This window comes from Carettochelys insculpta, chromosome 24 (genome assembly GCF_033958435.1).
Source record: "Carettochelys insculpta isolate YL-2023 chromosome 24, ASM3395843v1, whole genome shotgun sequence".
Classification (NCBI taxonomy): domain Eukaryota; kingdom Metazoa; phylum Chordata; order Testudines; family Carettochelyidae; genus Carettochelys; species Carettochelys insculpta.
In genome coordinates, this window is record NC_134160.1 from 2,009,876 (window position 1) to 2,027,127 (window position 17,252).

A 17,252-nucleotide genomic window follows, 5' to 3' on the forward strand; every position below is an offset into this window, starting at 1 on the left:
AGTTTCAGATAAAGGGGGCATATAACTATATAATTATTAATCAGCATCCCTGCATGGCATATTTTAATGGAAACATGGAACCACTTGCTGAAAGTTACACAGCAAATGTTTGCAGAGCCAAGAAATGGACGCAGGAAGACTGACTCCCATCCTTTACTCTGCACTAGACACAGTTTCCTCTTGGTTCGTATTAGGCGACGCTAATGTGTTTTTTCCACCACTGGCTTTGTCATACTCTTTGAAAGTAGCCTAGCCACAAGACAAGAGGGCACTGCCTGAGCATGGCTCTGAAGTAGTATGGTAATACCAATAAATGCTAATAATAGGAGATGATATGGGAGCCCTTGATTAACTAATACAGAGTGGGTCAGTTAAATCAGGCACAACATATTGTGACATGGGTCCCTCTCACCCAGGCTGCTCTTAATCAGTCTCTCACCCCTCCCCTCAGCTGCTGGGGGGTTGCAAACTGCCTAGCCACTCCTCCTGAGACTCCCTCCCATGCTGTTTCCAAGCTAGAATTGGTTTGACTCCCTCTCAGGCTTCTGCTCTTTTGCTCTCTCTCTCACCCACTCTCTCCCCCACTTTCCCCCGGGGAGGTTTTTTAAAGACCTTTATCAAGCCAACAGTGCAGTCAGCTGGCCTCAATCAACCTAAGCCACCTCCCTCCCAGCTGCTTGTCATTGTTCTGCAGCCCTCTGTTTGTATTTAGCAGGTCTTTTTCCCTTTTGGGCTGCCAGTCTCCCACTCTGCTGGAGCCCTCTGGCCTGACCCTGCCACAGTAGTTATTAAGAGGATCATAATCATTCATAATTTATTTCAACCATCAGCTCATTAATCTGCTCTGCCATGTGCAGAAAGTAATGCAATGCTTTGGAATATTGTAACTTTGTACCACTGGATAAAAATTGCAATGATCAGAAATGCTTATTTGCCAACTCACTGAAGTGTCTTTCATGCTGATTTTTCTCCAGAGATTTCCTGGAACAGATCCTGTAAAATGGAACAGCCCCATAGTTGATCGCATACTCCCATTAGGGTGGCAATGGGAGAGTACTGGAGATGGTAAGAGGCAGGAAACATGAAAAGAAGTGGCCACTTTCCCCTAATGAGGCTGACTTGACCCTCTTGGCCTGTGGTTTTCAAACTGAGTGATTGGGCAGCAAAATGGCAAATGAAATTTAATGTGGGTAAGTGTAAGGTAATGCATGTTGGAAAAAATAACCCAAATTACACGTACTACATGATGGGGTCAAATTTAGCTACGACAGATCAGGAAAGGGATCTTGGAGTTATAGTGGATAGTTCTCTGAAGACATCCACGCAGTGTGCAGCGGCAGTCAGTAAGGCAAATAGGATGTTAGGAATTATTAAAAAAGGGATCGATAATAAGACAAAAGATATCATACTTCCCCTATATAAAACTATGGTACGCCCACATCTCGAGTACTGCGTGCAGATGTGGTCTCCTCACCTCAAAAAAGATATATTGGCATTAGAAAAGGTTCAGAAAAGGGCGACTAAGATGATTAGGGGCTTGGAAAGGGTCCCATATGGGGAGAGGCTAGAGAGACTGGGACTTTTCAGTTTGGAAAAGAGGCGATTGAGGGGCGATATGATAGAGGTATATAAAATCATGAATGGTGTGGAGAAAGTGAATATAGAAAAATTATTTACCTTTTCCCATAATACAAGAACTAGGGGACACCAAATGAAATTGATGGGTAGTAGGTTCAAAACTAATAAAAGGAAATTTTTCTTCACACAGCGCACAGTCAACCTGTGGAACTCCTTGCCCGAGGAGGCTGTGAAGGCCAGGACTCTATTAGGGTTTAAAAAAGAGCTTGATAAATTTTTGCAGGTCAGGTCCATAAATGGCTATTAGCCAGGGATAAAGTATGGTGCCCTAGCCTTCATAACAAGGGCAGGAGATGGATGGCAGGAGATAAATCACTTGTCTTCTGTTCTCCTTCTCTGGGGCACCTGGCATTGGCCACCGTCGGCAGATGGGATGCTGGGCTTGATGGACCTTTGGTCTGACCCAGTATGGCCATTCTTATGTTCTTATGTTCTTATGTAAGTCTGGGTCATGGCTTGTCAGGGTAAGCAGTCAGCTGAATGCAAGATGCTCTGTTTACCTGATAGTCTCCAGCTACAGCCACCTGCAACTCCCATTGGCTGTGACTGTTTTTCGTTCCTGGCCACTCGGAGCTGCCAGAAGCAGCATGGGTGGAACAGAGCATCTCACGGCCAGCCAGCGGCTTACCCCTCCAAGCTGTGACCCAGACTTTGAAAGCTCCTGCCCGAGGCTGTATAAAGACCAGAGCACGTCAGGCACTGCTTGCAGAGCTCTGGCTTTTGGCTGTTTCTTTCACAGCATTAATGCTCCTGGTGAGACCTGAGTGTTGCTATCTCGGGTGTGAGCAAGTCAGGCTGACTCACTCTAGCTCCCACACTTCCTCCTAGCAAGCAAGAGAGACAGCCTGGGAGGCTGGACTGGCCCACTTTGTGTCTGTGCAATACCGACGCTGCAGGGACCCCTCTGCAGAAGACCTGCTTTCACACCCCTTCTCCTGGCACATAGCAGCACTGGGGCTCTGCACCACACAGGCTGTCATGCTGCATGACCCCAAATGGAGGGAAAATAGCCCATTGCATCATTTTGAAATCTCAGTGCCATTTCCATTTTCCAAGGCTACGTCTACACTGGCCAAAAACTTCGAAATGGCCATGCAAATGGCCATTTCGAAGTTTACTAATGAAGCGCTGAAATGCATATTCAGCGCCTCATTAGCATGCGGGCGGCCATGGCACTTCAAAATTGACGTGGCTCGCCACCGCATGGCTCGTCCAGATGGGGCTCCTTTTCAAAAGGACCCCGGCTACTTCGAAGTCCCCTTATTCCCATCTGCTCATAGGAATTAGGGGATTTTGATGTTGCCAGGGTCCTTTCGAAAAGGAGCCCCATCTGGATGAGCTGCATCAATTTCGAAGTGCCACAGCCGCCTGCATGCTAATGAGGCACTGAATATTTATTTCAGCGCTTAATTAGTAAACTTCGAAGTGGCCATTTGCATGGCCATTTCGAAGTTTTTGGCTAATGTAGACACGGCCCAAGATTCCTACTGAGTACTCCCACTGCCCAGGGGCCTCAGCTTAAGTACTTGGGCCCAAGGGAAGCAGCGTTCAGAAGACATATAGAAGGGAAGCAGAGCTGCGCGGAACTGGGGTTTTTTTGCTGGAGCATGGCTGGTTCCTTCAATCCTGCTTTCCAGCAGGCGAGGGTTGGCGGGTGCTAGTCTTGCAGTAATTGATCAGTATCACCCAAACCCCAGCTCAAGCCATGATTTACTTTACGCATGGGTCATTACATTTTCTAGGCGTGTTTATGTAAAACATTAACCGGGAAAACTGTTTGAGTGCAACCAGACGGGGCCTGTCCTCAGCAGAGATGCTGGCGCGGAACACGTGCAGAAGGAGCAATAGCTGATGAGCACTCATTTCCTGCATGGTGGGCTGGAGATTCTGTACTCATGCAAGGGCTTGTGAGACCTGGGCTTGGACTTCCTCCAGGACATCCTCTTACCAACAAAGCGAGTCCATCGAGGGCAGATGAGACCATAAGTCCCTCTGCGGTGCTAAGCGCATAGGGTAACCTTCACTCCACGAAGACACGGAGCACATGGGTCTTGTCCTGATCTCCCAGGGTTTCTCTGGAACATCCGTGGTGCTAAGCCTGGCCAGGTTGGCAGGGGACTTTAGGAGTATGCCTGTATCATCCACGCAGGATGAATCTCCCGCTTTCTGAGATCCGTGTCTGCTGCGTTAGAGGAATTGTGTCGTGTCTGCAATGCCTGAAACTGATGGGCAATGGGGTTGCCTTTGAAATCTCTGAAGCAGAGATGGGATTCTGCTGGCATAGCTTAGGGGAAGACCGTGTGGGAGAAGCAAGGCATGCCACATCCAGGCTGAGCTCCCATGTGCCTTGGGAAATGCAGCCAAGAAGAGAGACGTAAGCCATGTTGCTTAAGACACTTAGAAGGTGCCCAAAGGCTCTGCGGCTGAGTCCGGTTCAGGAGGTAGAGCAGACTGAAGGGACAGAGCTGGAACTGAGGAAATTAGCTTGTGTAGGGCTGCAGCCATAGCCCAGGGTGCTCAGAAGGGGCTAGGACACTTGCTGCAGTAAGCCTGTAAGGAAGGCATGTGCCCATGACCCGCTACAATCCTATAATGACAGATATGTCTGGGCTTTACACCGGTTGCACCTCCCTGGTCTGGCATAGTTGGGACCTCATAGGTCCTGAACGACAGAATTTGCCAGACCACTGGAGGTCCAGGGCTTTTGCCACATGCAGCCCCAGCCTCCCACTCCCTGGGACTCTGAACTTCCCGGGCTGCCATAGGGCTCTTTCCCCCTACCCCAGGCCCCAGCAGGTGGGGGCTCTGGCTCCGGTTCCATACTGCCAGCTGCTGCTCCTGCCCCAGAAATTAAGTTGGCCCCAGTCCAGGACTCCCTGGTCCTGCAACATCCTAGCTGCGTCTACATGTGCACGCTACTTCAAAGTAGCGGCACCAACTTCGAAATAGCGCCCGTCGCGTCTACACGCGTCGGGCGCTATTTCGAAGTTAACTTCGACGTTAGGCGGCGAGACGTTGAAGTCGCTAACCTCATGAGGAGATAGGAATAGCGCCCTACTTCGACGTTCAACATCAAAGTAGGGACCGTGTAGACGATCCGCGTCCCGCAACGTCGAAATTGCTGGGTCCTCCATGGCGGCCATCAGCTGGGGGGTTGAGAGATGCTCTCTCTCCAGCCCCTGCGGGGCTCTATGGTCACTGTGGGCAGCAGCCCTTAGCCCAGGGCTTCTGGCTGCTTCTGCAGCAGCTGGGGATCCATGCTGCAGGCACAGGGTCTGCAACCAGTTGTCAGCTCTGTGTATCTTGTGTTGTTTAGTGCAACTGTGTCTGGGAGGGGCCCTTTAAGGGAGCGGCTGGCTGTTGAGTCCGCCCTGTGACCCTGTCTGCAGCTGTGCCTGGCATCCCTATTTCGATGTGTGCTACTTTGACGTGTAGACGTTCCCTCGCTGCGCCTATTTCGATGTTGGGCTGAGCAACGTCGAAGTTGAACATCGACGTTGCCGGCCCTGGAGGACGTGTAGACGTTATTCATCGAAATAGACTATTTCGATGTTGGCTGCACGTGTAGACGTAGCCCCTATGTCCTGCCAGATCACGGATGTTGCTGGACGAGAGTAGGTTCAACGTGTACACTCTGCATCACTTCCCCAGTGCAACAGTGCAAGATGCAAAGGATGATGACCTCTGGGTGTATATTTGGTGGTCCCCTATTGTTTCCTTTGGAGTGAAATCCCCCTCGTACATTCCTTCCTGATCCAGACAGGGCTGACCGTAGGTGCTAAAGCCTTAGTCTGAAGCCTTTGTAAACTGGATTGGGTCTAACCTGGCTTTAAGCATGAAAAGGAAAAGCAACAGCAGTTGCCTACTACTGTAAGGTGCAAAGGGTATGTCCTGTCCTGCTGGGCTGGCTGTCACCCTCCTTCCTCCTAACAACAAAGAGCATCGTCTGGGGCAAAGGAGTCTGGTGGCCCTGAGACCATGGCGTGATGCTCATCCCTTGAAAGCACTGCTACATTTGCTACTAACGATGCTCTGAGGTTGGCAGCTGCAGCAGGAAAGCCATGAAGGGATTGACCCATGGGGGCTGAACCGGGTCTCAGACCAGGAGTGATGCTCATTTTGGGAAGGTTTGGGAGGCACTCATGGTACAGAGGTGGACGTTTCAGTGCTATGGTTTTATGAATGAACAGAAAACCAAATCCACCTCCTTCCATCTGCAATGTTCATGCATGTTCTCCCTGCCCCCCACACAACACCAACAACAAATGCAATTACACCTACATTATGGATCAGTTACCCCTAAAATGTCATGTAAAAATTCAAGCCTTCTAACCAAAGCATCCTGAAATCCCTTGTTGCTAGAGTGCAGGACATGGCATGGGTAGGACATAAAAGCAGCAGAAAAATGAAGTTTTGCACACACATGCACAGACAAAAGAATAAAACCAAAGTGCCAGATTTCCATTTGGTGTGAAATTTCATGTGGGAAATAGAACGGCATGAAAAATAATAGCGTTTCTAATGGAAATTCCTGCTGACCGGTAAGTGTAGTGGAGACATAATATCTGTCCTCAGGGACAATTTATGACAGTTGATTTAACACTTTCACAATAAATGGACGTTTATTGACAGTAAATTCTGGTGAAATTACATATTATGACCACGTGGCCCCATTCTGATTAATGCTTGTGCAGTGGGTGCCAGGGGGATGTTTATTTCAAGTGCCTGTTAGCTGGAAACTCATTCGGAAGCCATCGCCTTGGGAATGGAAAGAACCCGTTTGTTTGGTCCTGAGGTGTATTTCATATTTATTTGTGCACTGCAGGGATTCAGCTTCAAGGAGAAGGCACAAAAAAAGAGGAAACACACTGCTTCCAGCTGGCTGGCTGTGTGTTTGCCTTGTGTGTGTGCTGGGGCATCTAATTAATCAGGTGGAGCAGTGTTTTTAAATTCAGTGAACACAGCAGGAAGGCAGCACGGCCCAGTGGATGGGGCAATGGACTGGAGACCTGGGTTCTAGCCCTGCTGCTACTACCATGTTGCTGTGGGACTTTATGCAAAGCTCTTCCTTTCTCTGAGCCTCTGATTCCCTTGTGGGCAAAGCCTAGCTAGAGAGTAAACTCTGCAGGGAAGGGACAATCTCCTTTTTGTGTGTGTACAGCACCTAGCACCACAGGGCTTCTCAGGCAGGGCCTCTGGGCCGGGCCAGCCTAGAAATATTAATAGCATGCTGTGGAATAGGGCATGTCCCTCAGGGAGAGAGAAGCAGGGAACAACTGCAATACCAAGATGCCTGGTAAGATGTGAACAACAAGAAGTCCTGTGGGACCTTATAGACTAACAAATATTTTGGAGCATCAGCTTTCGTGGGCAAAAACCCACTTTGTCAGTGATGCTCGTTTCCCATGTACAGCACATTCCTGAATTCCTCCCTGGCTGGGTGTGCTTCCCCACCCATGTTAAATACATTCACTGGCCAAGCATGATGTCTCAATGAGGCTGCAAGGGCAGCTGCTAAGAGCCGGAGGGGTCAGAGATTCTGACATGAATGAGTGTCTGTAAAAGGTTAAACACAAAGGGAGTAGGTTCTCTGTGGGCAAGGAGCCAGGTGAGCCAATGGGGAGAGAGGTGGCTTTTTTAATTGAAGCAGTTACCTACTGAGGGGGACTTTCTTTTCAGTGGCTGGCTTAAGCCGGAGCAGGCTTGGAGGATTCAGGAAATATCCAGGTCTCAAAGAAATCTGGGCATTCTGATATGTAAGTAGCAAGGAACTGTTTAATCAGATGCCATCAGGTTATTTTTGAATTGGGGCTGGGTGTGGAACTTCTCAGCCTGGCTGATGTACTCCCCTCTTCACTGTGACTTTTAAACTGAATTCCAGGGAAGTAATTTTCTGTGCTTTTATCTGCTATTTTTTAAGGTGCTCTGGAACACCCAGCAACTGAATATGCTTTATCATGTAACTCTTGTGTTAACAAATCACCTTTTTAAGGCAATGATTTGGTTCTTGTGTCCTAGAGAAGGGTCTGTGTATATCCATGCCTCAGCTATCAGAGTGCAGCTTAATTTCTTCCTTTTTGTTTTCAAGCTCTCTCCTAGGGGAGGGTTAAGAACTTGGGGTTATTACATAGGGAGACATCCCAAGTGTGTCTTCCAGAGTTCTAAAAAGGGGTTTTCTCACTTGGGTGGTGGCAGCTACCTCCCAGGTCAGGGAATCTGGAACCTTGGGAAGCTTTCAACCAGAAGCCAGTAGAGACAAGGGATTTTTAAGGTCTCTTTTGCGCCACCCCCCACCTACCTTCTGCACTCGGAGTGTCAGAGTGGGGATCCTCCTGGACAGAGTCACATGATGTCAGGAAGTGTAAGTATCTGGGATGGCCTGGGGTCATTAGTCAAGCATCATCTCTGGTGCTGAGGGATTAGACTAGCCAGATGAGCTGTCACTCGCAGATGGGGGAGTGCAGTGCTCAGGGCCTGGGGGAGGCATATGAGCCCTTCTAGCTCTAGGCTCCTGGCCAGCTCAGTAGGCTGCAGCCTGACATGTCATTTGCTGGTAGTCTTAGTCCTGCTCTTAACGGGCCTCCTGTGAGCTCAGCTCAAATGGGGAAAGACAGAACTCCTTACTTGCCCCCAAACCAGGGCTGCAGCTCATGGCAGGGAGGCATGTAGGGGCAGGTAATTTACACATCTTCTGCCCAGGGTGCTGTTGGTGCCACTATAGAGAAGAGGCAGATGCTGTCCTGGGCAAGGGAATTCATGATACGAATCAGACCCAGGCACTTAGTGCACCAGCAGCAGGTGCAGTGTCAGAGGAGGACACGGATCTGCAGGGGCCCCTCACTGCCATGGAAGAAGATGGTTTTGGAGGAAGAGCAGAAGGAGATGGATCTGAATGGACAGACCAGCATGGAGGAAGCAGGAAGGAACAGACAGGCAAGGAAAGAGGAACCCAAGGGAGGCAGCCAGGGAGTGTGAGAAGAGGCTTGATCTGGTTGCTGCGGCAGGAGACCAGAAGCCAGGGGAGTGACCAGGTCAAAGCAGCAGGAGAAGATGGACATTTTAGCAGCAGCATTTTCTGTCTCTTTGGTAGGAGAGACTGAGGACTGTGCTCTCCAGCACTGTCAATCAGGCCTCCAAAGAACAATTAATGCGTTAAATAAAATATGCATTATTTACCCACCTCTCGGCAATGCAGACATCATTAGTTTATGCAAATATCTAGCTCAAGCTGGTCAAGTAAGCACGGAGATGTTCTATTTTCAAGAATAAATATGTATCTTGGGACCCCTGTTTGCTGTGGGCTAATGAGAATTGGCTGTGACGACCCTTGCAAGGGTACAGTGGTTGTTTGGGAGCTGTTCTGTCCAACCAGCCCCCTTTCCCATGTACAGCTGAAAGGTCTAATGGGACCAGAGGTTTTTTTACAGGAGTTGAACATCTCTTCTCAGAGTCCAAGTCTCCATCCTCTTACATGGGTCTAAACCAGGAGGCTACAGTGGGAAATAAACCATATATGGGAGAGCAGACTCCAACCCCCTTAAAGATTATTGAGGAAGTTTCCCTTTTTGGCATGCAGTGGGTTGGGCAAAATTCTGCTTTTGGCTTTGATTCAGAGAGGCACTTCAGAAGCTGCTTAACTTTAAGCAGATACTTACGTCCCCAATGAGGCGTGAGCCTGTGTTTAAGAGATTTTGCTGAGTCAGGGCCCCTCTGCAGTGGGCTCTTGCAATAATCCTGTGGCTGGAATGGAAAACCTTTTTTGCTATTTAGCGGTGTAAAATTCTAGGGATGAGTGCAAGGCTTTCTGGTTTGTAATGTTAGAACGCGCCAATCTTCACCGCTGCTAGTTTTTGCCTTACATCTTCTTTGCCAGCAAATCCTTCATTAAATGCCACCTTCCATAACATCTGCATTGATATAAAGGGCTATCAAAGTTCAGTTCTGCATTATCTTTATTAGCATAACCTGCTGGCATTTCCATGTTGGTGGTTGGCTTTGGGCTGACATATTTTGGAACACCTTGACCATTGCTTATATCAGTGTTGGGGGAAATAAGTCATTTTGCCCATATTAAAAAATTCTGGTCCTAGCTCCACTGTGGTTTGGAGCTGGGACCTGATAATTTCAATATAACTCTTTCAGGGGATCATAAGGGAGCCCCATTCAAAGGGAAATGTTCCTATATTTTTTAAGGCCAGAAGGAATTACTATTTTGAATTCCTGATAACACAGACCACAGATTTACCCCTGTGATGTCTGCTTTTTCCCGCAAAATCAGGCAGACCTAGACATCCTAACTGACTTCAAGAATTGAACTACTGGTGAAACCGCAGCATTCTTAGGTAAGCTGCCACAATGGTTAATACAGTTTCATCACTTCTAAAATCAAAACGTGGGCAAAAAATAAAATAGGGTTATCTTAGCTGTGTGTTAAGCACATGTTATGTGAGTGACATTGAACAAGACAGAAGTCAAGTGAGACACTAGCTAACATACCTAGAAATCAAGCCACCTGTTGATTGGTGATGGCCTTTGTAAGACTATCTTATATGTTTCCCAGTGGTCTATTGTAGCTGATGCACGTGTAATTGGGCAGAAAAAGTACAGCTGGGGAGGGTAGAAAATGTTCCCTCCCCAAGAACAGAGGTGTTTCCCATTTGTGGGTTTCACAGCAGTGTACGTGCTCAGTTTGCACATGACATAGATGCCTCCAGGATTGTGCTGTCTGGTGCATTGAAATGCTGTTAATTACTCAACCAGGGCAGTGGAATGTTTTGCAGTTTCCACCTGCCAGGCTTAAACTTGCTGAGTGCATTTCTTGTTGCCAAGCCCCCATTCCTTGCTGGGCTGTCCTTTAAAACCAGCCAGCAAAGCTACGCGTGGGAGTGGCTTTAAGGATGCACATAGGTGCTGTCTTACTCCTTCTGACAGGGAAAAGAAGCAACAATCCAAGCAATGCCAGCCTGAATCAAGGAATGGTGCTAATGGAGTACAAAGAATGTGTCAAAATGACATGGGTCACATGGGCTGTAGCAAGTTTTTCACATGACTGGAAAATTAGTTGTCCGAACTTTGGATTTTTTGTGAGGTCTGCCAGGGATCTCCTGCTGTGGAAGAGTTGGAGAAATTACACTCTATACTTGGACAAAAACACGGCTTTCAGCTCTTCCAAATGACCACCCCACAGGTCCAGGAAAATAAACTGACTTTCAGAGGATGGGCTTCCTCACAATCGGGTGAAAGTGACTCATTGGCACAGCTTCCATGTGCTCCAGATAGATGTGAGTCACGTTGCTTGATGCAGTAGGAGAAGTCACTTGGATACTAGGGTGATGAGTGTGGTCTGAGAACCTCTAGAGACTAGAGCCGGAAAAGAATGAGTCTGTATCTTGGGCCCATGACATATTTACCTCTCTGGGGGATTGGGGTTGTTAACATAGCAACGGTTTTGCGTAAACTGCTAGACCCAGAGTTCAAGCCCTGTTTCAGTAGTGGGTAGAATTTGCTGGTTTGGGGCAGATGGACAAAGATTTCAAACTTCACCATCTTTTTGTGGCTGAGACCGAAAGGAGCCCAAAGAAAACGGAAGCCATGACAGACAAACCACAGCAGGTCTGGAATTTAGCTCAGCCTCGGAATAGCTTTTGGGCCTCATGCTGGACAGTTTGCCACAGACTACAGCTAAAAACAAATGAAACATGGAGCTATACCTATATCATAGAACTGGAAGGAACCTCAAGCGGTCATCAGGTCCAGTCCCCTGCACTCACAGCAGGATCTATCACCATCCCTGTCAGATTTTTTTTTTAGATATAACCTGCCCCAGACCTTTGAAAGGCCCCCCAAGGTTTGGGCTTGCAACGTTGGGTTTAACAAGAGCAATGCTCTAACCACTGCGATATCCCTCCCTGCAATTAGGGTTGCTATGTTATTAGTCATTTATGCACCTGAACCCCTTATGGGTCTTCTCATTCTGTGCATCACAGTTGTGCTTAAAGGCTTTCTGGGCCCCCATTGTGTTAGGTGCTGTACATACATCAAGAGAGGCCCCCTTTCCCCGAAGCTTGCAGCCTAAGACAAGCCAGGGACATTGCAGGAACAGCCTTTTGTGTAGCATCTTGGTATTTCTGCTTCAAGTCAAAAATCAGGAAACGGAGTTGGACAACACTGAAAACAAGCCAACAGGGAGTGCTTTGGAGCCAGGACAAAGGTGCTGTTTCTGTTTGGTTTGTGCTTCGGGGCTGGTTTGTATTTGATTACTGTTTTGTTTGTCCCTAGCTGCCACTCAGCCAGCTGGCTCACCTGTGTTTATTTATGTTTGTCATCCATGTGTCTGCTTGAACTCTGAATGCACAAGGAATTACGCTCATTACCCCGAACAGAGCCACAGAAAAGGCTACGACTTTATCTTTCAGTGAAACCAGCCTGTCTAGCTATTGAAACTATATATTCCCACATGGCTAAGTAGGGTGAAAATCCACCCCCGCCCCCCCGCATGCAGCAAGCCAGCAGAAGAGGTATGACCACTGTTCCCTGTAAGCTGAGCACTTGGGCAGCCACCCAGCTGATTATCAGAGTGCCTACTGCCACCCGTAGCCAGCAACATGTGTTTCCATTGGTGGTGCACATCTACCTCGGGGCACATTACAACATTTATTTATTTCCATGTATGGAAAAAAAATAGAGGAGACTTTGGATATGACATGGGGCTCAGGAGGTGTTCGCAATAAGATGTGAGGAGCCAAACCGTAGTACAAAGTCTCCCTTCCTTCATTCACACTCAGCACTGGGACATGCCCACCAGCATCCCAGAGCTCTGCTCCTTCTTTGCCTCTCCGAGGTTTCCTATGCAGGGAGCCTATGAAGGTTCATCATGAAATTGACTGTGGGGAAAGAAAATGAACACTCTACCGCATGCTGCTCGAATATTACTTCTTGCCACTTAATTTCTAGGATGGCATCCCTCTGTGACATTCTATACTCAATGCCACATTGAAATGAAGGCCAAAAAATATGCCTTCTGTGTGGGATGACATTTGCAGCAGGCTGAAATCTCTGGTTTTTAAGTGTTCAGCTGCAGGAGGCTGTTAGGACATGTTAAAATACAGTATCTCTGGCTCTGTAACGAAGTCTATTAAAATGCAGACTCATTCCTGGACAGATCACAGCTGAGTCAAAGCCCCATGGAACAGAACATCACCCGCTGGAAAGCAAGGTATTTATATACACTAGGATCTATGGAACAGCTATGCAGCAAAGCTAGGGCAGTAATTATTGAACATGATGGACCAAATTTTGCCTGCCCATGCGCTGCCCATCTGAACTCACCACCTTGCAGGTCATGAATTGTACCAGGGCCATCCAGGTGTGACTTGGGAATGAATTTATACAGCGTTCTCAACCAGTGGATCAGAACTGTCCCTAAGCCTGAGGCAGGTCTGAGCCACTGGATTCGCTCAACAGGATGAAGACTCGTGGCAATGCTTGCAGCCAAAATAAAGTACCTGCATGCAACGAGGGGCTACAGACAATGGCTAATGACAGGAGAACCGGTGGAGAGCACAAGGGATCGCGGGGTGGGACAGGCTGGGACTGATGTCCCAGAAGCAAGCAAGCTGCTCTGGGGCCCAAGGGAATGGTCACCCCTGGCCGAAGGGGAGTCACTGGACAGCTTGGCCTTGAGGTGAAGATACCCTCTGAGGAAGCATTTCAGCCCTAGCTAGACTGCCGAGGAGACCTTAAACTCGGGGGATCCAGCGTAAGTGCTGCCTCCGCATGCTCCCTACATGCAGGCTCACAGGGGCTCCTGCTCAGGGAAGCCAGAATGAGCCATCCTGTGATCGTCCCAGCCCTGCCTACACCCAGCGAGGAGGAAGACAGTAGCTGTGCGGGACCAATGGGGCATCTGAGCAGCAGTACCTCTCCCCACAGCGCCATATGAATGGGAGTCTAGACCTTGCCTACAAGCAGCGCTTCCCACTGGGGGCAAACAAAGGGCCTGAAGAAAGAGGTCGTGAAGCAGGCATGGGGGATGGAGGGAGCAAACTGAATGATCAAAAGGAAGGCCTTCCCCCAGCCTTGCTGAGACTCAGAGAAGCAGGATAATCTGAAGCTGCCTCGAAGATACATCTCTCCCCACAAGCCACTTGCCTCGCCAAGTGCTGGGCTCTGACAGACCCAGGTGCCCTGAGGGCATCAGAAAGCTTCTGTTGCCATGGCAATTCTTAGTGATGATGATGACTGCAGGGCCTCCATGGGCACTGGTGTGAGAAACAGGCCAGATGTGGACCCCGGACTGACAGACACACACCCAGCAAGCAGGCAAGGACGAACCGATGCACTGGGTGCAGATTTCTCTTCTTGCTCCAGCAGTAGCAAACTCCCAGAGGACAAGGAGGAGGAAAATCTTGGTGCTGAGGTGCCCTGAGGAGCCAAGATTACAATTTTGCCTTTGGCAACTGCAGTGGGATTGGAAAGTGCCCAACGTGGTGCATGGTCACACTCCCTGGGGCATGGGGCCTGCCTGGGGTTGCTTGATTGTGGAGCTCTGGTCTAGTGGGGTGGGTGAGAATTTTATCCCCTGGTTCGGTTGCATGTATTTCTTACTGTCCTGTAGCAACCCAAGGTGGGAGCCTCAGTTTCCCTGGGCAGAGCATCGGTGCATAGTTGGTGAGGGGAGTTTTGGTGACTTTGATGACTTTTCACATGGATGTGCCTCCATGGCCATTTGTAACCTAGGCAGCCAGGTGACCTCTTTCTTCCCTGGAGAAACAGGACAAGGCGGGAGGAGGGGCCGGGCTGGTCTGAATTGGAACTGAGAAGTTGAGTGGGGCAGTCTCATCTGGCTGGGGAGGGAGGAAGGGGGCCAGGGCCCTGGCTCAGGGACCCCTCTGGGGCTCCTCTCCCCAGGATGGATGGTGCTGATGGCTTCTGGTTTCTGTGCTGACAAGTCCGTTCTACACTGTATCCCTGTTGCCTCATAACCCGTCTACTCTCCCTGCCTAGTGAGCGTCACATCTGACTGCAGATGGGACGCAGGGCCTGGTGACCCCCACACTGTGTGACAGGATCTAGCAAGCTTGAGGTTCTGGCCTCCAGGTAACACATGCTGAGAACTCAAACAACCCTAACAGAAGAGCTGTGTGGTGAGAGTCTGGGAGTGGGGATACCTGGTCTCTTCCACTGACAACTTGGGTACTCTTTGCCTTAGTTTCCCCTCCAAACTGTGTCTGTTTATATTGCACAGTCCTGGAGGAAGTACCTCTTGCTCTTGTTCCAGCCAGGGCCTCTAGATGCTACTGTTATACAAATGAGTAGTAATAATCTAATGAGTTGTGTGTACATAGGCCAGGGAAAGAGCATCGCCTCCTGCCACTTATATTTATGTGCTTTTTTCCATCTCTCCCCCTTTACCTTCCGTCTCTGCCCCTCATCACCAGGCAAACCTGGACATGCCATGAACGCTGAGCCCTTTGCTGCCTGTGCATTGAGTTCTGATGATTTGACCGAATCCCGTCATAGGATGTGGAACTGAGCCGGGTGGGTGCGGGACCCCGCGAGGTGTGGTGATGCCTCCAGAACTCTGTAACCCTTGGGCCTTATGCACAGCTGGTGTAAACGATTCCTGTGGCACTCGATCAGACCCCCCTCCCAGCTGGGACCCAGATTGCTCCCTCACAGTGTCTTCTGCTGGGGGCTGGGGGCCAGCACACATGGCAGTCCATGTTAAGTGCCAAATGCGTGCTGCTGCTGTCTGCGTTCGGTAGCTTCTTCCCTGCCCTGAGTGCCAGTCAGGCTCCCCGAGGGCGGCCTGTCAGAGGAAGCAGCGTGCATAGATGGGGGTGGAAGTGTCTCAGTTTCTAATGGCTTCTCTCTCTCTCTCTCTCCCTCTGTGTTGCCGCACAGAAAGCTGATCTGGCCGTTGCTCCTCTCACCATCACCCACGTCCGGGAGAAAGCGATAGACTTCTCCAAGCCTTTCATGACACTGGGGGTCAGCATTCTGTACCGGAAGCCCAACGGGACCAATCCCAGTGTGTTTTCCTTCCTCAACCCTTTGTCTCCCGACATTTGGATGTACATTCTGCTCGCCTACTTGGGGGTCAGCTGTGTGCTGTTTGTCATAGCCAGGTAAGGGGCACGCCAGTGCACGGCTCCAGACCACCACCATGCCTGCTGCCATTCCACCAGACCCTCGGCTCAGTTCGGAACCCCACCACCAGAAGCCTGCACATTCAGCCTGTGCTTTCCCTCATTCAGTTACTTTCCCCCATTGCACAAGGACAGGCTGGTCGGTTATTGTAGGGTCACTCCTCGGCGTCAGACTGCTTGTACTCTTTCTTTTCCTTTCCTTTCCTTACTGCAGGGTAAGTCATGCACTCTTCACTATTGTAGGGCTGGTCCTCAGTCAGGGACAGTATGGTGGGCTACCAGCAGCCCAAAGGCCACATGTGGCCCGTTGGGGTTCTCCGTGTGGCCCGTGAAACATTTCGTTTGCTGCTGCCCATGAACAGGGCTGTCCGAGTTTTCTGGTTCTCCCTACCAGTGGTACTAGAGACCCGCACGTAAAGCCAGAGCATGTGAAGTGAGGTCTGTGCTGACTGCACACCGCATTGCCTATGAGAGCCGTGTGCTCCCTCTGCAGCCAATCAAAGCACCGCTCCGGTTCACTTGCCACACACCCCAAATTCTACATACGCCAGCTCAGTGAGCAAAACTACCCTCTCTCGGGAGACTGTCTTGGTGACAACAATCTTGTGGCCCCCTGCAATGAAGGAGGGCCCCTCTTGCAGCCCACTGGGTTGCCCCTCACTGTTTATTAGGGTACTGTTGGGTTGCTCCTTAGGACCTGATTCTGATCTCACACCATTGCAGCTGCAGTTTATTCTGCAAGTGAAATTATAATCACGGCTGGTGTTTGGGGCCTGGGTTTTAGTTATTTATGGCAGGGTCACTCACTAAGCCAAGTCAGGCTTCTTAACCGCAAGGGTGGCTGATTACTTCTCTGTGCGCTGGTAGGGTCAGTTATTCCTGAGCACTGGGGCAAGACTCCGGTTTGTTATGACACAGTGACGTCTCTGATCAGCTGTAGGGCTGACCATGCGATGAGGTTACGATGGGCTTTCTTCATCCTGGTGTCCTGCGGTGCACATTGCAGTATTGCTGTCTGGTGCCCAGCCGTGGGTGGTGCTTTTCGAAATGGAATAGCCAGGGACCGCGGGAATCGGCAGACTGCCGGCGCTGGCTGCTTCCGGGGCAAGTGCCAGAAACTGTGCCGTGCATGTGCTGGGTTAGCTCACCGTTGCTGAAGCATGTTCTGCTCCTTTCCCCGGCCCTCATTAGAGATCGAGTTACAGCCTGTCCAGTTCTGTTTTACCTGACTGAAAACAGCTGTGGGTGTTCTCATGCACAAGCCTCTTTCGAATCAGGTTAACTGCTTGGCTGCAGTGATACGCTGTGAGTTCCCCAGGCCAGTTCTGTGGTTTGGGCTTTTTTCCCCTTTTGGCCCCGTAAAGCCTGTTGCTTTTCCGGTTCATTGAACATGCTCTTGTTGTGGTGGAGCATCCTGGGAGCACAGGATTGATCTCCTCTCTGCTGCTCATTACTGAAGTGCCT

The 17,252-nt window shown here is 49.7% G+C and overlaps 1 protein-coding gene across 1 annotated transcript in view; it reads left to right on the plus strand.

The window, feature by feature from the left end:
- GRIK3 (glutamate ionotropic receptor kainate type subunit 3) overlaps nt 1-17,252 on the plus strand; it is a 225,250-nt gene that overhangs the window by 177,454 nt on the left and 30,544 nt on the right. The window contains exon 11 of the mRNA XM_074976648.1: nt 15,544-15,767. Within this exon, the coding sequence (XP_074832749.1) occupies nt 15,544-15,767 (224 nt within the window). The remainder of the gene's footprint in view (nt 1-15,543; nt 15,768-17,252) is intronic.